This window comes from Oncorhynchus nerka, linkage group LG20, assembly GCF_034236695.1.
Source record: "Oncorhynchus nerka isolate Pitt River linkage group LG20, Oner_Uvic_2.0, whole genome shotgun sequence".
Lineage (NCBI taxonomy): Eukaryota > Metazoa > Chordata > Actinopteri > Salmoniformes > Salmonidae > Oncorhynchus > Oncorhynchus nerka.
In genome coordinates this window covers 54574268-54599166 of record NC_088415.1, presented here as the reverse complement: position 1 = coordinate 54599166, position 24899 = coordinate 54574268, and the positions used below count along the sequence as shown (strand labels likewise).

The 24899-nt window shown below is 42.6% G+C and overlaps 1 protein-coding gene and 1 long non-coding RNA gene across 4 annotated transcripts; one reads left to right on the top strand and one right to left on the bottom strand.

Annotated features, from left to right (window-relative positions):
• Window positions 1-395: 395 nt before the first annotated feature.
• On the bottom strand, window positions 396-22479 carry LOC115102788 (DDB1- and CUL4-associated factor 8-like). 3 transcript variants are annotated; one of them, XM_029623078.2, is made up of 13 exons: window positions 22241-22479; window positions 19701-19771; window positions 9255-9344; window positions 8430-9064; window positions 8124-8264; window positions 7207-7301; window positions 6929-7039; window positions 6676-6806; window positions 6442-6549; window positions 6033-6163; window positions 5754-5873; window positions 2617-2733; window positions 396-2499 (listed from the first exon to the last, which is right to left on the bottom strand). In XM_029623078.2, exons 2-13 carry the CDS (start codon window positions 19735-19737, stop codon window positions 2392-2394), a joined length of 1824 nt encoding a protein of 607 aa, XP_029478938.1. In that variant the 5' UTR covers window positions 19738-19771; window positions 22241-22479; the 3' UTR covers window positions 396-2391. The 3 variants fall into 3 exon arrangements, with proteins under 3 accessions (XP_029478938.1, XP_029478941.1, XP_029478939.1); XM_029623081.2 differs by having other exon boundaries at window positions 19722-19771; XM_029623079.2 differs by lacking the exon at window positions 22241-22479 and adding an exon at window positions 20298-20398.
• On the top strand, window positions 13819-14870 carry LOC115102789 (uncharacterized). Its single transcript, XR_003859483.2, has 4 exons — window positions 13819-14132; window positions 14253-14334; window positions 14448-14518; window positions 14631-14870. It is a non-coding gene; the product is annotated as an uncharacterized LOC115102789 (long non-coding RNA).
• Window positions 22480-24899: the final 2420 nt, after the last annotated feature.

The window sequence follows — 24899 nt, the reverse complement described above, 5'->3', positions numbered from 1 at the left end:
CCTCCTGGTTGAGAGCCACTGATCTAAAGGATCTACTCGAGGTCCAATAATTGATTCCCTTTGTAATGCATTGGGGACAATGCAGGCTCCGATGTAATTTGGATTTTCCGCAAATGGACAGTCCATAGGGACGGACAAGAGTCTGATTGGCCGAGAGCCCTGTCTTTATTTACCAGGCCAGGCTAAGATCAAGTTAACCTAGTAGGTAGCATGCTTGCTACAGAGCATTTGTTGCTATGGATTCTGATCAGGCTATACGTCAAGCTCTCTTTCTGGAAACAGGAAATTCTGAGTATGCTCAAATTCTGGTTTGACAGATCTCGCTAACTCACTAATCTGGCTTTCTGGAATAACCCTCTGATGCCTGAAACAACCAATGTCAAAATAACACAAGGGACACGGTATTCTGTTTATTGCACAAATCGTACATGTTTCCAACTGCACCAGTAGAACACAATATTAGGCAGCAGTGGAATAAATCATTGATCAAAAGCCTAAAAGATGCATACAAGAACAAAGAAAAATAGGTCAAGATCTTGAAGGGAGAAAATTGAAAATGAAAAGGAACCAAACTCAATTCACTGTTCAACTGAATCCTGCCGATATAGGCTAATGTAACAATTGGGGAGATAATTTACAAAAAAATAAAAAACAAATTACGTCATCTTTGTCTCTTCATTTTAAAAGTACTTTGTCCTCATATATAATATAAACCTCTGCATCGATACCAATCAAATATTTTGACAAATAAAGTCAAATTAAGCTATTAAGTCAAACATAATTTGCTGAAGATGATTTCTTTACAGTTTTAATATATGTACATATCAATTGATCTAACTTCTATAATTCTCATACAAAATGAGAAAAAAGCTGGACTTTATCGCTGCCACAAAAAAAACAAAAAAATGGCAAGCAGATCTCCCTTCTTCTGTCCCCCTGGCCTGAATGCTATAACAGACCCAGAGGCCTGAATGGGCAGATGGGCCCAGATATAGAGAATAATGGCTTCTGAAAGCCCACACAGGTCAAAAAGAGAGCCAAACAGCAGTCTCTACATCTGATCTCCAGAGCCTGATCAAACCTCGTTCCTTCTTTATGGAGTCTGATCTCTGGCAGAGGCTGACGGCTGGCATGAGCCGTGAATGTAGGTAGCAGGACCCGAGGCTTAGGGCCTCATCATCAGGGTTCCTCAAACAGAAAAGTGAGAAACCTTTTGGATGTATATACTGTATGCATTTTGCAATGAGACCATCCAGGTGGTCCTCAGTAGCCCTCAAGCTCACCGTCTCAGCGAAATGTACTCTCAACGGAAGAGAGGATGGCTTAGGGAGGGAGGGGCTGAGGGAGGGGTGCTCGTCCAGGAGGAGTGTAAAGGAGAAGGATGGGTGAGGAATCTTTCTTTCTCCTTGCTCCAGCCGGAGCTGTTTCAGACATTCCCGCTAAGTGCAAATCCCAAACTAAACAACTAGAGTCAAATGTACTCTCAGAGAAAGAAAGTACACCTTGACGTCACTGAGGTTGTTCCGGGGGCCAATGTAGCCAATGTTTCATAACATTGCATGGTTGGCCGCCAAACAAACACTTTGTCTAAGAAACTCACACCATATATCCCTGATTAAAGTGCACTCAGTAGCGTGGTGGGGGTTGGGCTGAGGGATACGAAAAGCAACACAGCAGAGTGGAAGGGAAGAAGTCACCTGGTGTAAGCCACCTGGAGGCTAAACTGATTGGCCACGTGCTGATGTTCTGAAACCAACTTCGAGAAGAAGAGGGTGTAGAAAGTGTAAGGGGCTCGGGTTTCAAATCTATGGAGTGAATCACATTTGGGGGATGATCAGAGGTTAGAAGGTGTATTTCCCATCCCTCCATTTCTGCCATCATCAACAGAAAAGTACGAGGGTGAGGGGTTGTTAAGGAGAGTGGGGTAAATGTGTGCTCTGATGTTCAGCAGATTGTGAAATGTGTGTGTTGTTGAAGTGGGTAAGTTCTTAGGGGCTTGGCAGAGCACATGTATGGGTGTACGAGTCCAAGTGGTTGTCTAGGGATGTGAGCATTCATCAGCCTCCCTCTAATACAGATCAGAACAAAATCAGGGTTGAGACTATTTGCATCAGCAGACTGTATGAACAAAAATGTCTACAATTCAGTCCCTGTCGGATAAGAAATTCGATTTTGTGTCTTGGTTTATACGAGTCACCCTCCCTACCCCTTAGCTGTGTGTATGTACTTATGTCTGCCTGTGTGTGTATGCTGTGTGTGTATATGTGAATACCTTTTCTGTTACTTATGGTCTCTCAGTGTTCATGTGTGTCGATAGTGCCTGCCTATGTGGATAAATTCTAGGGCAATAAAGAGTGTGTGTGTGTGTGTACTCTCACATGTCTCTTTGGCTCAAGAGGACATGCACTGGACGTGGTCTGGCCCTCCATCCTCTTCATCAGAGGAATCTGGAGAGCTCCACGATTCATCAGTGTCTCCCTCTGCACCCTCGCGACGTGTCTGGAAAAGAAAAGGGAGGGAGAGAGGGAAAGGGAGAGAGAGAGAGCGGGGTGTAATGATTTGATTACTGGAATAGAGATTACACATGGTGGGTGAGTTGTGGTGTGTTCAACTTACCCTCTGGGGCCGTCTGTTTCTCATGTGCCTCATGAGGAACCACAGGAGCTGTGTGTCGTACTGGTCTCCATGGCGAACACTGTCCTCATCACGCTCACGCTTGTTCTTCTTCATCACCTGAACGACCACAACAACAGTCACATCAAAACTCACAGCTTTGGTATGCAGTATTCAAATCAAACTTTGTCACTTGCGCCGAATACAACAAGTGTAGACTTTACCGTGAAATGCCTACTTACAAGCTCTTAACCAACAGTGCAGTTCAAGAAGAGTTAAGAAATTATTTACCAAATAAAGTAAAAAGTAATAAAAAGTAACACAATAAGAATAACAAGGCTATATACTGGGGGCACCAGTACCGAGTCAGTGTACAGACTAATTGAGGTAATCTGTATAGGTCTTGGATGGCAGGAAGCTTGGCCCCAGTGATGTACTGGGCGTTTCGTACTACCCTCTGTAGCGCCTTGCGGTCAGATGCCGAGCAGTTGCCATACCAGGTCGGTGATGCAACCGGTCAGGATGCTCTCGATGGTGCAGCTGTAGAACCTTTTGAGGATCTGGGGACCCATGCCAAATCTTTTAAGTCTCCTGAGGGGGAAAAGGTTTTGTCATGCCCTCTTCACAACTGTCTTGGTATGTTTGGACCATGATAGTTCATTGGTGATGTGAACACCAAGGAACTTGAAACTCTCGACCCGCTCCACTACAGCCCTGTCGATGGTAATGGGGGCCTGTTCGGCCCACCTTTTCCTGTAGTCCACGATCAGCTCCTTTGTCTTGCTCACATTGAGGGAGAGGTTGTTGTCCTGGCACCACACTGCCAGTTCTCTGAACTCCTGCCTATAGGGCGTCTCATCGTTGTTGGTGATCAGGCCTACCTACCACTGTTGTGTCATCAGCAAACTTAATGATGGTGTTGGAGTCGTGTTTGGCCACGCAGTCGTGGGTGAACAGGGAATACAGGAGGGGACTAAGTACACACCCCGAGGGGCCTCAGTGTTAAGGATCAGCGTGGTAGATGTGTTGTTACCACCTGGGGTCGGCCCGTCAGGAAGTCCAGGGTCCAGTTGCAGAGGGAGGTGTTTAGTCCCAGAATCCTTAGCTTAGTGATGAGATTCGTGGGCACTATGGTGTTGAACGCTGAGCTGTAGTCAATGAACAGCATTCTCGCATATGTGTTCCTTTTGTCCAGGTGAGAAAGGGCAGTGTTGAGTGCGATTGAGATTGCATCATCTGTCGATTTGTTGGGGCGGTATTCGAATTAGAGTGGGTCTAGGTTTTCCGGGAGGATGCTGTTGATGTGAGCCATGACCAGCCTTTCAAAGCACTTCATGGCTACCGACGTGAGTGCCATGGGGCGGTAATCATCTAGGCAGGTTACCTTCGCTTCCTTGGGCACAGGGACTATGGTGGTCTGCTTGAAACATGTAGGTATTACAGACTCTGTCAGGGAGAGGTTGAAAATATCAGTGAAGACACTTGACAGTTGGTCCACGCATGCTTTGAGTACACGTCCTGGTAATCCATCTGGGCTCGCGGCTTTGTGAATGTTGACCTGTTTAAAGGTTTTGTTCACATTGGCTACCGAGAGCGTTATCACCCAGTCATCCAGAACAGCTGGTTCTTTCGTGCATGCTTCAGTGTTGCTTGCCTTGAAGCGAGCGTAAAAGGCATTTAGCTCATCGGGTAGGCCCACGTCACTGGGCAGCTTGCGTCTGGGTTTCCCTTTGTAGTCCGTAATAGTTTTCAAGCCCTGCCACATCCGACGGGCGTCAGAGCCGGTGTAATAGGATTTAATCTTAATCCTGCATTGACGCTTTTCTTGTTTGATGGTTCGTCAGAGGGCATAGCGGAATTTCTTATAAGAGTGCGGATTTGTCTCCCGCTCATTGAAAAAACGGCAGCTCTAGCCTTTAGCTCGATGTGGATGTTGACAGTAATCCATGGCTTCTAGTTGGGATATGTAAATACAGTCACTGTGGGGACGACTTCGTCGATGCACTTATTGATGAAGCCGATGACTGAGGTGGTGTACTCCTCAATGTAATTGGATGAATCCTGGAACATATTCCAGTCTGTGCTAGCAAAACAGTCCTGTAGTGTAGCATCTGACCACTTTCGTATTGAGCGAGACACTGGTACTTGCTGCTTTAGTTTTTGCTTGTAAGCAGGAATCAGGAGGATAAAATTATGGTCAGATTTGCCAAATGGAGGGTGTGGGAGAGCTTTGTATGCATCTCTGTGTGTGAAGGAAAGATGGTCTTAGATTTTTTTTTCTCTGGTTGCACATGTGACATGCTGGTAAAAATGTTGTAAAACTGATTTAAGTTTGTCTGCATTAAAGTCCCCGGCCACCAGGAGCGCCACTCCACTTCTGGGTGAGCATTTTCTTCTTTGCTTATTGCCTAGAGTTGGTTGAGAGCAGTCTTAGTGCCAGCTTCGTTCTGTGGTGGTAAATAGACGGCTACAAATAATAGATGAGAACTCTTGGTAGATAGTGTGGTCTACAGCTTATCATAAGGTACTCTACCTCATACCTCCAGACTTCATTCATTGTAGACATCGCGCACCAGCCGTTATTGACACACCACCACCCCTAGTCTTACCAGAGGTAGTGCCTCTGTTCTGCCGGTGTATGGAAAATCCCGCTAGCCCTATGTTGTCCGTATCGTCTCGGTGAAACATAAGAGGTTACAGTTTTTATTGTCCCGTTGGTAGGATAATCGTAAATCATCAATTTTATTTTCCAATGATTGCACATTAACAAGAAGAACAGATGTCTGTGGGAGTTCACTCGCTCGCCTACGGATTCTCAGAAGGCTGCCCGATCTGCAGCCCCTTTTCAGGCGTCTTTTCACGCAAAAGGCGGGAATCTGGGCCTGTTCCAGTGAAAGCAGGATATCCTTCTCGTCGGACTTGTTAAAGGATCATAAGAGACGGTAGCAGCAACATTATGTACACAATAAGAAAAAAAAAAGTTACAAAACGCAAAAAAATAACTAAACTAGCACAATTGGTTGGGAGAATGTAAAACGTCAGCCATGTTCTTCGGCGCCATCAAGCCTATATGTCGTGGGAATGTTTGGGATATTGGTGATATGTTGTGGTTTGTGTGGATAGAATGGTATGAACCGTACGTCTTTGAGGCCCTTGAGCCCTGTGAGATTCTCGGCAGTGGGGGACCACAGTTTAACGTCATGATCCAAACCACTGGTGGCCAGACCTGGGAGGTGAGGGTGGGGCTCCAGGCAGTTGACCTGGGAACAGAGGATGAGACAAAGTGTGAAGTGACAGATTGAGATGAATGAGTGAAACTGACACGGTACAATTTTGTTTGAGAGTGTTGCTTGCGCTCGCCAGCTTCTTCAAGCACCGCACACAGCATCCCTCCCACCATCCCTCCTTCCCTCTCTCACCACTCCTCCTCGGTCTCCCTCCATGAACTGGACAATGCGAGCGGAGACCTTGTCCCACAGGTAGATGTGTCCACAGTCACTGCCACTGATCACAAACTCACTGCTAGGGCCATAGAAGTTCACCCCTTTCACTGTGAAACGGAGAAATAGAGAGGTCCAGAGGTTAGAGCGTTGGGCCAGTAAGCAAAAGGTCGCTGGTGCGAATACCCGAGCCGACAAGATGAAAAATCTGTCAATGTGCCCTAGAGCGAGGCACATAGATCTAATTTGCACCAGGGGCGCCGTAGTACAATGGCTGACCTGTAAAAATAACAAATTTCACTGCACCTATCCGGTGTATACGTTGCCGTTTTCTTTACTTATAATTGACTAGTTCATAATCATTCCTTCCCCTTTTGTCCCCCAGTACCCGTAGCGTTGTTGCGATGGCCCTTGTATCTCCTGCGGTAGTCTGCACCGTCACTGTGGCTGGAGTCAAACAAGTAGATATCCTCATCGTTGTAACTAGTCAGGAGCTCTGAACAGACAGACCGAGAGAGACATGGTCACTGATGGGGAGAACAGACATGAGGACAGTCATAACAGCAAGAGTCAGAGGACCTCAGAGTTGTGAATAAAAATGTGTTTGAGTCATGTGCTTTACCTGTGCCATCATGACTGTACACTAAGCAGGTAATGTTCGTTTTGGACTCGCTGGATACCAGGTGAGATGGACAGAACTTCTTCAGTACGCCATTATTTTCATTCTCATTAATCTTCCTCTGGTCATATATCCTAAAAAGGTTGAAGATGAGGAGAGGTAAGAGAGAACATAGTAAGAATGTGCAGAATCCAAAGAATGCACTTTGCACTTCCTCTGCTTTACGATTCACCTATAAAAGGGATTTGAGTCTCACCTAACATACTGATCTCTCCCACCCACAGCAAAGTGGTGTGTGTTGACAGGGTTCACAAATATGGTGTACAACCCCACTTTCTTATCCCCCTCCTTCACCACCACCAGTTTACTGAGAGAAAAGGAAAAGAGTAAAACAAAGTGGGTAAAGGGTTAAACGGCTGTTATGTTATACATTGGGCCTGGAGTTATTCCTGGTCTGGTCACATGGTCAGGGAAAACGAATGACCTTAGTACAGTAATGTCCAAGTGATCTTGCATTAAGGCGTTATCACTCACTTGGCAGGCCGGTCGAGGCGCAGGTCGATGGCAAACACTATGGCGTCCTCCCCAGCCGACAGGAAGGAGCAGGGAGAGTCTGGCTCCAGGGCCAGCTGACACACAGACAGAATAAACACAATACACTTAAATCACCTCAGGTCTCCGCTTAAAAAGGCTTAGAACTACTGCATCTCAAATGACAACCAGTTCCCCACATTGTGCCCTACTTTTGACCAAAGCTGCCATACACTGAGTGTACAAAACATTAAGAATACCTGCTCTTTCCATGACATAGACTGACCAGGTGAATCCAGGTGAAAGCTATGATCCATCTTGATGTCACTTGTTAAACCCACTTCAATCAGTATAGTTGAAGGGAGGAGACAGGTTAAAGAAGGATTTTTAAGCCTTGAAACAATTGAGAAATTGATTGTGTATGTGTGCCATTCAGAGGGTGAATGGGCAAGACAAAAGATGTGCCTTTGAACAAGGGATGGTAGTAGGTGCCAGGCGCACCGGTTTGTGTCAAGAACTGCAACGCTGCTGGGTTTTTCGAGCTCAACAGTTTCCCGTGTGTATCAAGAATGTTCTACCACCCAAAGGACATCCAGCCAACAGTTGACACAACTGTGGAAAGCATTGGAGTCAACATGGGCCAGCATCCCTGTGGAATGCTTTTGACACCTTTAGAGTCCATGTCCTGACGAATTGAGGCTGTTCTGAGGGCAAGGGTGGGAACAACTCTATATTAGAAAGGTGTTCTTAGTAATGTTGTAAACACTCCTTGTAGGGTTCTGGTGGTCGAAAGTTATGTAATATATGTAGAATAGGGTTTCATTTGAGCCGCAAACTGAAGTCTGGCTTCTTGGACAAATGTTGAAACTCATTATCACGAATACAACCACACTCCTGAGGTATACACATGGTCTCCATACCTTGTGTGCTGCCCCTTTATGCTGAGCCACTCTTTTGGTGTTCTTGCAGCGCTGAGTGGCAGAGAGCTCAGCCACTCTGATCTGACCGTCCCGGGCACACATGGCCAGGGTGGAGTCTCCACTGTGTGGCAGGAACTTTGCCTGGGGAGGAAGAAAGGTACATTTCAACATCTCTCAAAAGTCCCCTACCACATTTATAGCTTACCTTTCTCATTTTACAAACAATAAATGGCTGTCTGTCAACAACACAAGAAATGTTGCACTTTTCTACAATCCCATCCTAGCCTGATTGTCCTCTCCCCTAACCTGAAAGACGTTGCTCTTATGCCCGCTGTCAAACTCGAGCTCAGCACGCCGACGTGCCCAGTCCCACACTACCACCCGCAGGTCATCACTGCCGGAGGCCAGGCGTGTGCCTGAGGGGTTGAAGTGCAGGGTGTTCACACAGCCAGTGTGTCTCTCCAGGCGCCCCTGGAGCTCCAGCCTCTGGACCAAGCCTCGTGCACCACACACACGCCTCACAAACTGGTGCGAGCCCCGGCCAATCTCCCTCGATTTCAGGGAGGGCACCGCCCGCCATGACGGCCTGCTGAGGTCACGCAGCTCCGCCCCCAACCACGAGTCCATGGCCTGCTCGTCCTCTTCCTCCTCTTGATCTTCCTCCTCTTCCTCATCATCGTCATCCTCGTCAGAGCTGGAAGAGTGGTGGGCGGTGCCACCACTCGGGCGGTTCCTCTTTCTGGCGGCCCGCTTTCCTGCATCCCTCTCATTCACTCTCTCTCTTCTACCTCCCTCGCTCTCTCGCTCCCCTTCCTCGGTCAGTGAGTAGAGGCCACTGCCGTCCATGCTGTCTGTGTCCTCCTCCTCCTCTCCAGGCACCCTTGCAACCTTAGCATCTGGCATTGGCTTGTTCTTAGCCTCATCTCCTGCCTCTCTGGGAGCTAAGGGAAGCATTTGGGCAAGAGAGCAAGTTGTCACACATTGAGTAAAAAGAGTTACTGTCAAGAAGTGTTGAGGAAACTCATCCATTGTAAAACAAATATTAAGTGTATAATGTCAAAGTCATGGTGTCCTGTGTCGTGGCTAGATGTTGAACTATGACAGCTATTTGCTATAGTCCTCTCCTACTACCTGCTTGAGAGCCAGAGTGTCCCTCTGTGGCTGCGGAAGCATCTCCCTCCCTTCGCTGGTCTTCTCCTGGATCTGGCTCCTCAGACCCATCTGAAAAACAAACGTACAGAGATGCCCACATTAGTTTTACGTAGCAGGTTCTGGTGGAGTTAGTATTTCCAGTCAGCCAAAAGCAGAACATGGAGTAGCCAGCCAAATAGAAAAAGTAGCCAGCAAGGGAATTCCGGGCTTGGGCCAGAGGATGTGAATGGAGTGGAGCGGGCCGAGCGTCTGCCTTCTCTTTCGCTCTGGTACTGCTCAGCCACGAGCTCTGGGCATGCTCTGCACAGCATTTTTCATTTCCTTCATCATTGTTCTTTTAAATTAGATCTATTCTGTTGTATTTATTTAAAAAAATAGTTTAGCAGTTTCTAAGTTGTCTATCAACTGTAAGTTGGAAATCGCCACAGAGCCAGTTACAACTGAAGTATCTGATAATCAATAGAGTAGAGAAAAAGCTATTTGTTTTTCTTTAACACAGTGGCCGCATCTCACCAGGTAGGTCCTTGTTTAACAGCCTACGACATGAGGTTGAAATGTTGAAGCTTCTTACAATTGCCTACTTCCAAACCAAATGGTACATAGTCACAAAAGTAGATGGGGTGTTTGTTAAATTATCTTTTCAAGCAACAACAAAAAAATGAATGGAGCTAATTTCCTGTGAGCGCTGAGCTATTTTTGGGGAAGTGGAAAAGGACGTTGAGGGCCGGAGAGGTGCGCAAAGACCACTCCGTGAGCGATGAGTGGGTTTTCCAACAATTCCTCTGCTCTCATATTCTGGCTCAGGGGTCCGGGGGGGCATGCCCCCACAATAAACTGCAGAATGAGCTTTATTTTGGTAGCCTCTGGTACATTATGATGCCTTGATTCCATCTGAAACACACAGCTATTGAATACTTTAACTTTACCTCCCAAATTGGTACAATTAGTTGTGATATTGAGTAGAAAGAGATGACTTTGCAATTAAAATGAAAAAACATTTATGAATTCAGCGTGTTAGTTGTTTTGGATTACATATAGGCCTATACCGAACAAAAATATAAAAGGGCTTAATTACAGACCGAAATACTCCTCCATTTCATCAGCTGTCTGTGTGGCTGGTCTCAGACGATCCCGCAGGTAAAGAAGCCAGATGTGGAGGTCCTGGACTGGTGTGTTTATAAATGATCAGAGATTGTTAGGCCGGTAGGCCGTATTGCCAAATTCTCAAATTGTGTAGTGTGACAACACTGCACATTTTAGAGTGTCCTGTTATTGTCCACAGCACAAGGCGCACCTGTGTAATGATCAAGCTGTTTAATCAGCTTCTAGATAAATCGATCCACCTGACAGGTGTGGCATATCTTGGCAAAGGAGAAATGCTCACTTACAGGGATGTAAACAAATGTGTACGTATGGAACATTTCTGCAATCTTTTATTTCAGGTCATGAAAGATGGGGCGTTGCATTTATATTTTTGTTCAGTATATATGATCAGGACTATTTTCTAAGTAAGACAGATTTAATGTTAAAAAAAAGTGATCTTCTCTTGAGATTCAAGTCATATTTACAGTTGGTAGGGTTTTAGACCGGTCAATCAATCACTGTGGGTGGAAGGTGGTAGATTAGTAATCTAGTCAGAAAAACAAATCTAATCTACCCTTTCAATTGTATTTATTGTGGCAAAGACTAAATCTTGTTTACTCTTTCAATTGAGTTTATTGTGGCATAAACCTAAGAAAAAGGGCTATGTTCTGTCAACTTAACATGGATTCCCTGTTGCGAAACAATATAGAATTGCAGGAAAATGGTTTGTGCACCACCACTTTTACACAAAGTCAGACACCCATGAATAAACCTACAGGTAGGATGGAAGAATGAGGCAGGTGTTAAACATGGGCTTTGCTACACAGAAAGCAGCAGTTGACTACTCCATTGTCAACACTTTACTCAAATCAGTAGGCCTAGAGTAGCCAGCCAAATAAAAAAACTATAGGGTTCTACATATTTTTGCTGAAGGAGCTCTATTTTGGTGGCCTCTAGTACACAGCGAAATGACTAAATACTGTCATGACTGTCCTGTGAGGATCTGAAAGGGTCAGATCAGACAGTAACCAGACCCTCTCTCACCCACAGAAAAGTGGAGGGAGCTGGTGGCGGGGGGTTGACACCTCACACCCTGTTGTAAATCAAGGAGAGAGAACATCCCTCTCCAAATTTCACAGAGGAATGTGCTTTGTCCACACAGAGGTTTCCCACCGAAACTAACACGCTTCAAAGCGAATAATGGAAAAATATTCCTAACAGAGAATGTGGGGAATGGTCAGTAGTGAGCTATACAGTGTTTCCTCCTTTAAAAGTTGCGTCATACTGCCACACACCTTGCAGGCTGCTGCAGCATTCTATAGCATGTTATTTAATTGTCAGCCATTTTGTACGTTAATGCAAGTTAGTGCTAATTTGACCACCAGAGGGCATCTTTGAGAAGCATTTGATAGTCTCCCATATTGGCATTACTAGAGAATTTCAAACCTTTTTTGTAATAACATAGTACATGGGATTGATTTTAAGAAATTTGGCTTAATAAATTGTATTAATATTATGGTCTCTCTATTTAGAGAAAAACGAAACCCTCTGGGTTTCCTTTAGGATGGAATGGAAAACGTGGCGCTGTACAACACGACGGTCGGGAGTAGGCTACAGCACAAGAGGATTGGAGGATTCTAAATTGTTTGCCTTCATTAGACAACTTTGTTCCAATATTTCTGTAAATCAATGATATTTATTTGCATAGTAATTTGTTATGGATCCATAACTAAAATCAACATCTGCATTTTGAAAGAGTATTTTTATCATTATTTTATTGACGAAAGCATAAAGATGAAGAAATACAGTACTGTACAGCATATGCTTTAATATTTGGATAATAAAGCATTGAAAGCATTTTGAAGATATAAACCACCTGCATTTGTTTATTAGGCTACTGTGCAGTCTGACAAGTAATCATAGTAAACATGCTTGTCTCAGAGCAGCGCGAAACGGTGCTGAAATAGACATCCACAGCGGGAAGGCATATATATATATAAACAAGATTTTGGAGATTATTTTGTTTAAAAAAAAGTGAGCTATTGTAATCTGAATAAAGTCCAAAATAATATTTATAAAGGCCATAATATAGCCCTTCTAATAGCCATAATGTGTAGTTTCGAACCAATGAATAATCTGACAAAGAACTTTGCATCCTGCAGGCCTAGGCATGGATCAAAGCTGGCTGATCTGTTGCACCCTCGACAACCACTGTGATTATTATTATTTGACCCTGCTGGTCATCTATGAATATTTGAACATCTTGGTCATGTTCTGTTATAATCTCCACCCGGCACAGCCAGAAGAGGACTGGCCACCCCTCATAGCCTGGTTCCTCTCTAGGTTTCTTCCTAGGTTCTGGCCTTTCTGGGGAGTTTTTCCTAGCCACCGTGCTTCTACAACTGCATTGCTTGCTGTTTGTGGTTTTAGGCTGGGTTTCTGTACAGCACTTTGTGACATCAGCTGATGTAAGAAGGGATTTATAAATAAACACATTTGATTGATAGTGATATCGCTCTGTGCGCATGAGCCACATTTGTAGTTCCCATTTGGGATAGGTGTCAAGAGTGTCTCAGTGGGCATGTCAGATCTCACCAAACTATTTCCAATATTGTGACCACGCTTATAGACCACCATTGGGGGTTCCTTGAAGGGGTGTGCGATTTTTTGGTCTGATTGCAGAATATGCCACTGCTTTTTCAGGATTGCTTTCATTTTCTCCGAACCCTTGGTGTACTTAGTGCATGAGACGGTTGCGTTGTTTTTCTTCTTTGGTTGAGTTTAGTAATTCCACTCTTTTTGATATATTTTCATCATTGCAGCATCAACGGTTTTGTCCTTTTGCCTCTATTTTTTTTAGCATTGCTGTCACAATCTGACTGGTGGCCACAGATTCATTTAACCCTGCATATAACTGGCTATATGGTAGACCATTCTTGAGGGGAAGAGGATGCATACTATCCGCACATAGCAAGGTATTGCGATCTGTGGACTTTGTGTACAAGTGTGTGTAATGCATCATTATCTTTGATGGTCCATAAATCCAGGTAGTTTATTTCTCTCTCATCAGTCTGCATGGTGAATTTGAGGTATTCAGAGCTCTCGCTTAGAGTTTGGAATTAATTTAGTTCCTGCTGACTTCCTTCCCAGAGCACAAAGACATCATCTATGTATCTCTTCCATAGAAGTATTTTAGAAAGTAAGGGGCATGTCTCTGTTTTAAAAAGGAATGCTTCTTCAAATTGTCCCACATACAGGTTTGAATAGTTGGGGGAAAAGGGGAGCCCATGGCTACACCCCGAATTTGAAGGAAAAAGTCTGACTCAAAGACAAAAGTAGTTATGGGATAATACCAGTTCAGTAAGTTGTAAGATGCAATCATTGGATGGAGCAAGGGTAGTCTCTCTGCTGAAGGAAGTGTTGTAGCGCCTGCAAGCCACAAGTGTGTAGGATGTTAGTGTACAAGCTCTCCACATCAAGTGGCCAGCAGGGTGCCCCCTGGTATCCTTCCTAAGCCCTCTATCAATGAGATCATGTGACTAGTGTCATTGACTTAATGTGGTACTCCACAAATTTAGAAATGTTGGTTTTTAGACATTCAATGACGTCATCTTCACCGACTAATCAACCGTGGACATTGAGCAATTTGCTCAAAATTGCTACAGAAAAAAAAGGAAGAAGATCAAGCAAGCCGAGTCCCAAGCATCCGCTCACACTCCATGTGTGGGGGGGAAATTTCTCGCCAGGGACCAGTCCCATATTTGATTTTTGATGGTAAGTTTGGCAATTTACAAAGCAAAAGGTACATAAAATATTGTAGCCTACACCTCACGGACTGTTATGTGTTCCACAATCATTTACTCTTGCCTCCTTTTTCGGGTATCATGGCTCAAGATTTCTTTGAGGAAGAAATCATCAAGAGATATGCTGGACCCTATGTCAGAGGTGTTTCTGGGACCACATAGTTTCTATCAAGGTAGGATTATAGCGATATTTTGTTACGTTTAGGCCCATTTACATGTATATTTTTATTATTGTACCTAATGTTGGCTGTTAGGTTAAATGTCTTTATTTCTTCTCCAAATGCAGACCAAAACACACTGCCGGCCCCGGGTTTGCGTTGCAAACGAGGACATAAATTGGGTCAAGACGCCAGCAGAGTAAGTAGACCTTTGTAGTAAAATAAAGGTTAAATAAAATGAAATGACAGACAACACCTTCGGTAGGCCTACAGTATATCTAAAAATATTTTTTCCTCATCTCTACATGTAGGTCTCCTGATTTAAACCCGACCGAACTTGTTTGGCATCAACTGAAAACATTCATCCGTAACTTTGCCAAGCCGACAAGCAAAGATGAACTGGTCAAGGCCATCAAGATGTTTTGTCTAGAAAAATTGACAATACAATGCAACAAATGCATTGACCATCTCAAAAAAGGTTTTTACCTGTGGCCGTGGAGCTGGGTGGAAGTGTGACTAAAATGTTGTTTAAATAAACACCTGCATTTCAATGCATTTTCTCTCGTTATTATTGCCCTGCTAATAGGAAAGTGAAAGGATTTTCATAATAGGAAACATTTGCATGATGGGCAACACCTGCTAGAGTACTACAGTACACTTGTGAAAAACAAGTGTTTGAAAACCTGTTTTCAAAATGCCTCCAGTTGTCCATCACTACTGTAAATAAAAACACAGCATCTTGTTTACATTCTTTATTGCAACCACAATGTCACGAATCATTTGTATCTACCTTTCCAATTACTTTTGTAAATCCCAAACTCTAAAATGTGCGCTTTTCATTATTAGCTACATTGTACATTCGAACGTGCAGACTTTTTTTCTTTAAATGATTGTTTTATGTAGGATTCTACATTTTTGACCAGTTGCAATTGTAAGTAGGCCTAATAAAAAAATCCTACTTCTATTAGGCTGTTAAGCCTCATAGCCTACCTCAGCCAGTGAAGATATTTTATATAGGTCTAGGCTCCGAGTAGACTCCAATTAAGCCCTCTTGTTGTTTGTAAAGTCAAATTAAAATGAAGATTATTGTTGAAATGAATTACTCAACTGGTGTAGGTTTTCTCAATCTGTTGGTGTGCAACACTTACATAACAAGTTAGCTATATTTTCAGCACCAACCACTGTTTCCCTCCTATTGATTGCGCTACAGTTGCCGCCAGTTGTTTTTTGAATTGAACCTTTATTTAACTAGGCAAGTCAGGTAAGAACAAATTCTTATTTACAATGACGGCCTACCCCGGCCAAACCCGGATGACGCAGGGCCAATTGTGCACCGCCCTATGGCACTCCCAATCATGGTCGGATGTGATAGAGCAGTGGTTCTTAACCTGGGTTCGATCGAACCCCAGGCGTTCGCGGAGTCAGCCTCAGGGGTTCGGCGGAGGTCAAGACACACATCCGACTCATGATTCGTGATGACACGCCCCGCTTGGCCATCATTGGCTGCAGGTGATCACGCTACATCGCTTGGCCTATCTGTGCTGCAGGGAATTTGGTGCGCTCAGTAGTCGACTTGTGACTGTCGATGGTACATCTTGTGATTTCTTTCTTAATATTTTAATCCCTTCATACTTACTATGTCGAGCAAAAAAAGAAAGTTGTCAGACGAATATGTACAATATGGATTCACATGTATAACGGAACGTGATGGGAGTCAGTGTCCTAACTGCATGATTTGCAATGCCAAGTTGAGCAATTCTAGTCTAGCACCGGCAAAACTAAGAGAACACTTCCTTAAGCTGCATGGAGATGGAAAATACAAGAACACAACACTCGCTGAATTCAAGCTGAAGAGAGCCAGATTCGATGAAAAGGCTACTCTGCCTGTTCTCGGCTTTGTACCCATCAACAAACCGATCCTCACAGCATCGTACGAAGTTGCTTACCTGATCGCAAAGCAGGGCAAACCACACACCACACATCCAAATACTTATTTTCCACCATAATTTGCAAATAAATTCATTAAAAATCCTACAATGTGATTTTCTGGATTTTTTTCTCATTTTGTCTGTCATAGTTGAAGTGTACCTATGATGAAAATTACAGGCCTCTCTCATCTTTTTAAGTGGGAGAACTTGCACAATTGGTGGCTGACTAAATACTTTTTTGCCCCACTGTAGCTCGGCTATTAGACAATTCTTTAGTAAAGGTTGAATAGTCTATTGTTCAGCTAATAGCCCATCCTAGAAATGTTGTGAGCAGAATTCGCTTGTGAAAAACAAATAATAATACTTTCTCCATTTTCACTCAGACAATGAGAAGACTGGAATAACAATATTGAATGCATTAAAATAATTACCATAACCAAAAGAAAAACATTGTAGGTTAGAAATTATAGGAGTTAACGGTAAATGTACTACAGGTGATCTATTAATGGGGAATTGATATACACTAACAATCAAACGCAAACAATTCACACAATGAAGTTATGAAACAATGAATGTGCACAAATTGGCGGAAGAGAGCACATTCTGGAGAGAGAAGTGCTTTGTGCATCTGGGTGCATGGTCAATCCGACGTCTGCATTGGCCATTCAGCACGGTGATATGGCCTCAACAGAATTCAGGGCATTCATAAACTCAGAAGAAGAAAAAAATCCCTTTTTCCAGGACCCTGTCTTTCAAAGATAATTCGTAAAAATCCAAATAACTTCACAAATCTTCACTGTAAAGGGTTTAAACACGTTTCCCATGCTTGTTCAATGAACCATAAACAATTAATGAACATGCACCTGTGGAACGGTCGTTAAGACACTAACGGCTTACAGACGGTAGCCAATTAAGGTCACAGTTATGAAAACTTAGGACACTAAAGAGGCCTTTCTACTGACTCTGAAAAACACCAAAAGAAAGATGGCCAAAGTCCCTGCTCATCTGTGTGAACGTGCCTTAGGCATGCTGCAAGGATGCATGAGGACTACAGATGTGGCCATGGCAATAAATTGCAATGTCCATACTATGAGACGCCTAAGACAGCGCTACAGGGAGACAGGACGGACAGCTGATCGTCCTCGCAGTGGTAGACCACGTTTAACAACACCTGCACAGGATCGGTACATCTAAACGTCACACCTGTGGGAAAGGTACAGGATGGCAACAACAACTGCCCGAGTTACACCAGGAACGCACAATCTCTCCATCAGTGCTCAGACTGTCAGCAATAGGCTGAACTGAGGGCTTGTAGGCCTGTTGTAAGGCAGGTCCTCACCAGACATCACCAGCAACAACGTCGTCTATGGGCACACACCCACCGTCGCTGGACCAGACAGGACTGGCAAAAAGTGCACTTCACTGACGAGTCACGGTTTTGTCTCACCAGGTGTTATGGTCGGATTCACATTTATCATCGAAGAAATTAGCCTAACACTGAGGCCTGTACTCTGGAGCAGGATCGAGGTGGAGGGTCCATCATGTTCTTGGGCAGTGTGTCACAGCCACATCGGACTGAGCTTGTTGTCATTGCAGGCAAACTCAACGCTCTGCGTTACAGGGAAGACATCCTCCTCCCTCATGTGGTACCCTTCAAGGCAGGCTCATCCTGACATGACCGTCCAGCATGACAATGCCACCAGCCATACTGCTCATTTTGTGCTGAATTTCCTGCAAGACAGGAATGTCAGTGTTCTGCCATGGCCAGCAAAGAGCCCGGATCTCAATCCCATTGAGCACCTCTAGGACCTGTTGGATCGGAGGGTGAGGGCTTGGGCCATTCCCCTCAGAAATGTCCGGGAACTTGCAGGCGCCTTGGTGGAAGAATGGGGTAACATCTCACAGCAAGAACTGGCAAATCTGGTGCAGTCCACGAGGAGATGCACTGGCAGTACTTAATGCAGCTGGTGGCCACACCAGATACTGACTGTTACTTTTGATTTTGACCCCCCCTTGGCTCAGGTCACGTCTGTGGAACTTCTACAGTTTATATCTCAGTTGTTGACTCTTGCTATGTTTATAAAAATATTTACACATGTTAAGTTTGCTGATAATAAACGCAGTTGACAGTGAAAGGACGTTTATTTTTTTGCTGAGTTTACTTCTTGCGCTTCACGGAGCAGTGCAGAGCTGTTGACAAGGAAGTGAGTTTATGTTTATACAGGATGTACCGCCCCCACCCACTGTCAACCAATCATGTCAATGCGGAGCTATATTTTGGTTTGCTTGTCCCGATGGGTTAGCATGGACATATAACCATGTTGCATGATTTATGAATGGCAAAGGGATATAGGAGATCGATTTTCAGTCAGTTCGACACTTTTTATAAAACTAGTCAACACTTGCTCTTCAGTTGTCAATCAAAGCACAGTAAATAGGCTGTGCACCACAACTCCGCGTGGTTAACCGACGGCCGGCTCTAATGAAAAACACTCAATGAGGCTGTCTCTCCACTACCTATGGTTCCTGCAGTGAAGATTCAACATCTTCACATTTTTTTCATAACTTATCTGCAGATAATTGCCAAAAAACAGTAGTAGCCTACCAGTATGCAAATTAAGGAGCCAAATGAACAACCTTCTCACTGAATCAATTCGGGTTTGTTCTGTTGACCTAAACATTTTTATTTTTAAAAGAGCCATTCGTTTGCGAACAACCCAACCCATAACTAGGCTACACTGACAAGTCACTTTAGAGGTCACTGGCAAGTCTCAACATGGGCTTCGAATCCTAGGAAAATACAAACAAGATCTTTGGTTTACATGTCCTGATGTGATACCATGGACATGAATACATTATATGATTTATGAATAGCAAAGGGATTTAAGAGATTGACTTCATTCAGTCAGTTCGACACTTTTTATAAACGAGTCAACACAAGCTGTTTGGTCATCAATCAAAGCACAGTAAATAGTCTATGGGTCCCGACTCAGTGGAAGGCTATATGAATCTGCCACAAAACAATAATTAAGTGGATTTCAACTCATCATTACCACTTACATTACACGGGACGTGTAAATTCACTCACAGGAGACTCATGCTCTCCCTCTGTGAAAATACATTTGACTACAGCCAACCACAGCGTACAAAAATAACACTGGTAGCGAGAGGCGGGACAGACAGCAGACTGACAAACCAGCAGTGTTTCCTTGTCGTCGCTCGCTTTGTGACTGACAGGCGCCTGTCCCATCTATAGATCAGTAAAATATGTATATAGTTTATTCTAGCGGAAGACTTTTCTGACTGGCGAATTGAAAACAATTTTATGAAATGATGCATAGTTAATAAAGTGGAAAAAGTAGCCGACTGACAATGATTCTGTTACCGGCTGTTTAGCCGACAGCCAGCGCTTATGGAAAACTATGCAACAGTGAGGCCTGTGTGATCCCTCACCGTTAAGCACACTGGATTTACCATCTGCCTCTGCCATCCTGTTTCTTTCTTCCTGTGGACAGGAGGAGAGCCTGGAATGAACAGAGAGACAGGGTCAAGTGAATTACATTGTTGGCTGCTTTTGAAGACACCTAATTATATTGATTGTCATTGCAATATGTCCAAACAACTGACTTGACCTTCTAAGTTATAGCAATGTAGCAAGACATCACTCAAGACAGCTAGCCAGTTTTGTCAGCTAGCTAAGGTGACTAATGCACAAATTAAGCTATCATATGATTGAAATCTTGCAAACTAGCTAGCTAAACACATCAGCAACTAGGTCTTAAAGGAAAATTCCACCCAAAAACTATTTTGGTATTTGTTTCCTTTGTTGATATTGTCTGAAAATGTTTTACATGTCAGCAATCAAGTTAAGATATATTTCCGTTTCAAAATGCAGACAGCAAAATGCATTATACCGGCTGTAATCTTGAAGACTTGATTGCTGACATGCAAAACATTTTGGGACTATATCAACAATGGACTAATTAAACAAATATCAAAAGATAGATTTAGAGGGAAGTTTTCCATTAATGAAATCAAGTGTGCACTTACCTATAGACTGGCAGTTAGTTTCATGTGTATCTAACTTTGCAGCCAGTAGCTTGGAGTAAGCTAGCTGATTTAACGCCACTCCACAGTGAAGGAAGTTTCTGATGAAATCCACCAACGGACTAGAGCAGACCAGGCTGTGTGTAATCTAGCTCAGACAACATTGATTCGCCCATGATCACTACTTAACGCTAACCTTGTACCTATGTTTGTCCTCTGTAGTCTGTGTTAGATGAAATCCATACCTTTTCAATAAAACACTAATGAAAAGGGCCACTGTTTCCTATTTGAGATTAAATTAGCACCTGCGCATTTGCAAAGGCACGCAACTACAGAGGACAAACATAGGTACAAGGTTAGCGTTTCATAATTTAAATGTTTTGAAGTATTGATCTGGGGTGAATCGTTATAGTCTGAGCTAGATTCCACAAAGCCTGGTCTCTGCTCCATTTTGTTGGTGGTTCATCAGAAACTTCCCTCACCATGGAGTGGTTTAGTCCACTAGGAGTAAGCTAGGCTGTAATAGACAATTATTTGGTATATACAGCCTGGAACTGCCTGCAAAATCGTGTAAATGTTCCTTACAAGTCAGAATGTTGAATACAATTACATTTGAATGTACTCTACCAGTTATCTGTGCAGTTTACCCTTCAGATGCTCATAATTTGACACAAAATATCCACAAGAAAGTATTGTTGACCCATTTCTATCACATGCACAAAACCATGTAAATACCTGCTGACTTCAGTTAGTATGTATGCATCGCGTGCACATGTTTGCTCATGACCAAAGGCATGTGCACTAGGGCTGGGAATTTCCAGGGACCTCACGATATGATATTATCATGATACTATATATATTGCGACTCTCAGGATTATATATGTATTGCGACTCAATGTGATTTTTATTGCAATTAGTTGTTCCAAACACATTGCTCATGTCTGCTGCAGAGGGACAAGAAAGAACAATGAGAAAACAAGTTTTAGTCAGTCAAAATAAAAGTGCTAAAAACAAATTGGCTCCCTATTTAAAAAGAAGATGGAGAAAAGCCTATGATGATGATTGGTGCAGGTACAGCCAATTTGAGCAAAATAATATTGTCAAGAAGATACATCCTCGAAAAAGAATATCCTGATAAGTAACTGTATGGATTGTTCCCCCCGCTTGAACGTTTTCTGCGTTGCTGAACAGTTTGTACTGAATGGCACCTTTTCCCAAAACGTTATTGTAGTTCTTGAACTGACAGGCTGTGGCTTGAAGCAATGAGTGACGTTTTAAAAGTGTAGCGGTGCATTTTGAATCTACAACCCAACCCCTCCCCGTTTTTCAACTGTATCGTTTCCATTAATTGAACGTTCTATTACGTTTTAAATGTACTTAACGCTGCCTTGGAGTCGTTTAGATGGTTTTGCGCATGTGCCAGGTGATAGAAATGTCAACTTCAGTACTGGCGCTCTAAAAAGTCGGGTAATCATTGCTTTCCTGTCGATATTTTGTTTAAAACATGTCTACCATCTGAAGGACTAACACCACGGACAAACGGTAGAGTACGTTAAATGCAATTTTATAAAACATTCTGGCTTGTGGGGAACATTTATTTACACGATGTTGCAGTCATTAGTTTCAGGCTGTACATACATACATACATACCAATGAATGATGTATTACAGCCTGATTAATCAGACGGAGTAAGCTAACTAACAGTAACTATCAAACTAATCTTAGCTACTTGCTGCAGCAACACTGACATTTAACAAAACAGCTGACAGGCCATGTTACTTAAAATTAACCAGAGATAGCTAGCTAAGTATTAGCACGAAGTATTCTGTTGGTTGATTTGAAACGCTAATCTACACATGTTGGTACATTTAGTTAAATGTTGTTCAGGACTTTGACCAATTTCACGGTAGTTACCACATATAAACATGCTAGCTAGCTAATGTTACCTCTAGTCGTAGGCCCAACGAGGCGCACGTCGTTTATTCCTAATCTTCGATGTAATGTATTGTCTTCAAGCTATTACTTAGCTAGCTATAGCATATTGGGTAGAAAATCTTGGAAAAACACACGACATGAGGAATGTGTGTATAAAGAGACAGTCAAATTAAAGACGACGCGTGTTTGCTCTGTTTATGTTTTGACGTTCAGCTTGTTTTTTTTCATCATTCCTTTTCCGGCGAAGGACTTTTTTTCACCGGAAGTTTGTGTGTACAACAATGCACCGTTCTTATTATACAGTGCAATGCACCGTTTCATCTAATCTAAATATTTGAACTATTTATACAATGTACTTTCTGTAATCGATCATATTTGTCCTACACATAACAATAAGTGAAGTGAAAATGGTTTCCCACCTGTAAACATGGCATCCTGATGCGCATAATAGCTGATATTATTAATAATTATTACAATTTAATAACCTTTAGCGATGGGGAGGTCGAGCAGAGGGGTTTACTACAAAGCAGAATCAATGAGTTAGTCAGCTAACTTGTCTAAATATTCTGAAATACCTTTTTATGTTTTACAAGGATACGCTTGAAATGGGCATGGTCTAATTGACTCAACAACCAAAAACACATAACTAAGTTAAGCTTTCTTAATTAGTCAGAACATCTATAGTTACAGTGCATTCAGAAAGTATTCTTACCCTTTAATTTATTCCACATTTTATTGTGTTACATCCTAAATTCAAAAATATAATTCTCACCCATCTACACACATTACCCCAAAAAGTGAAAACATGTATTTTATTTTAGCACATTTTTTGAAATGGTTGCATTTATATTTTTCGTTCAGTGTGTATATATCCGACTCGCTCCCAGATAAATAACTAGTACTGATAGGTTTTACACGGTCAAATGTAACGAATCCCTACATTTTTTCTATAGTAATGTACAAATGATGCGTGATATCAATATTTAATCAAAAGGGGACCTTCGCGCTCTCCCAGAAGTTTGGTTGGTGCGTAAAAACCCGTAAATTCAGATAAGCAAACAGGTTTGATGGGTCCACACTTAAAAAGATGTGGCATAAAGCTGAATTCATTTTTCCATTTTATTTAACTCAGGAGGAGATTGACATCGATCTGGAGGCCTCTGAAACTAAGGTTGCTTCCCTGGCCATACAGAACAAGTTCAGACATTTCCAAATGGAAAAAGTAGTAGAGAAAGCTTTATGTAGAAGAAAATTGTATGCTAATAAGAAACAGAAAGACTGAAAGGGAATGAGAGGGTCAGGATTAAATAGTAGTAATTACATTTCAGGTTTATCATCATGACCAAATAATAGTGATTCAGTTCACCATGCTGAGATGCTGGTTAAAGATTAGGGTTAAATGGAGGGTGATTGAATAATGCACATGACTTGAGTTTTTACTGCTTTTTCACAATTCACTATTATTTACTACTTTATCACTGAACTCACTTTCCTTGAGAGTCAAGTGTAATTTCTGGTAGTTGTTTTAATAGGGATTTTTTTGTCCCAAAATCCATTTACATTGACCAGTGGTGTTCTATATTAGTTGCTGACCAAAATAAAAAGTTATTACAATTAATTCAAGTCTTGAGTTTATATTGGTTACATTTAAACTGCGTAGGTCTCACACATTATATCAAGTCAAGATATCAACGCAATCAAATTGTATCTGATTGAATTGTAAATGCATTTGGAAACAACAGTTCACTGGCTGAAGAAGATGAGCAACCATGGGAGACTGCCTGGTTGACGCGACTCTCGTGGTACAGAGCGAAGGAGAGTTTATGACACATTGGTCTGGACAAGAGTCAGTTTGTTGGTGCAATATTTTCAGAAATTCTGACAGTATATTTAATTCAACTGCTAATAATACTAGGTAAATTTCATATTCACAAATGCAAATGGTCTAATTCAAAACCTAACTTTTTTTCACTTTATAAATTAGTTTAAACAGTATGGCACTACTTTAACTAAAATGAAAAACAAAAAGGCAATTAAAACTTGTATTATTAATGAATATGATTTGTTTGTTTAGGATTGCTGGCAATGTAAATCGTTTGTTTGTATGCTTGTTTGCATGTGACTATTCCTCTTTTGTTTGTTGATATTTGTTAATAAAAAGTCAAATAAAACATTTTGGTGCAATATTCGCGTAAACATTTACTCAACTTTGATTGGTTATCTCAAACGTTTATTTTTTTTCAGGGGGATGAGAACTCTTGTTTGGATTTGAAAAAACATCAGTTGTGTTGAAAGCGGGCGATTCCAGAGACTGTGTGTGCTTGTCCGTGTGGGTGTTTGAGTGAGAAAGACACAGAGGAGAACCAATCAGTAAAAAAAGAACAGCCCCGTTAATTATCAACGCTTTGTGCCTACAACATCAAGGAGCCTTTCCAGGCTCTGAAGTCAGGAAGACTTCGAGTTTGGTGTCAGCCAGACTATGGGAGACGGCTTGGCTCCAAATTACTGCACATATTTTCTGCCATGTCATATCATGCCACTAGAGGCTGCTGTTGCCTAGACGTGGGCAATGCATTTCAGTAGCATGAATTTACATCAATCACAGTGGATATCACAGAAGGACCATGTAGCTGCTGAAATGTTGTGTTTTTCTCCTCTACAACTAACACC

Coding starts and splice junctions, on each gene's coding strand:
- LOC115102788 (XM_029623078.2), bottom strand. CDS start 19,737: ATGGCAGAGGCAGATGGTAAATCCAGTGTGCTTAACG. Junction 6,550..6,675: donor GTACAGTCATGATGGCACAG/GTAAAGCACATG, acceptor CTGTCTGTTCAG/AGCTCCTGACTAGTTACAAC. Junction 2,500..2,616: donor GAAACAGACGGCCCCAGAGG/GTAAGTTGAACA, acceptor TTTCTTTTCCAG/ACACGTCGCGAGGGTGCAGA.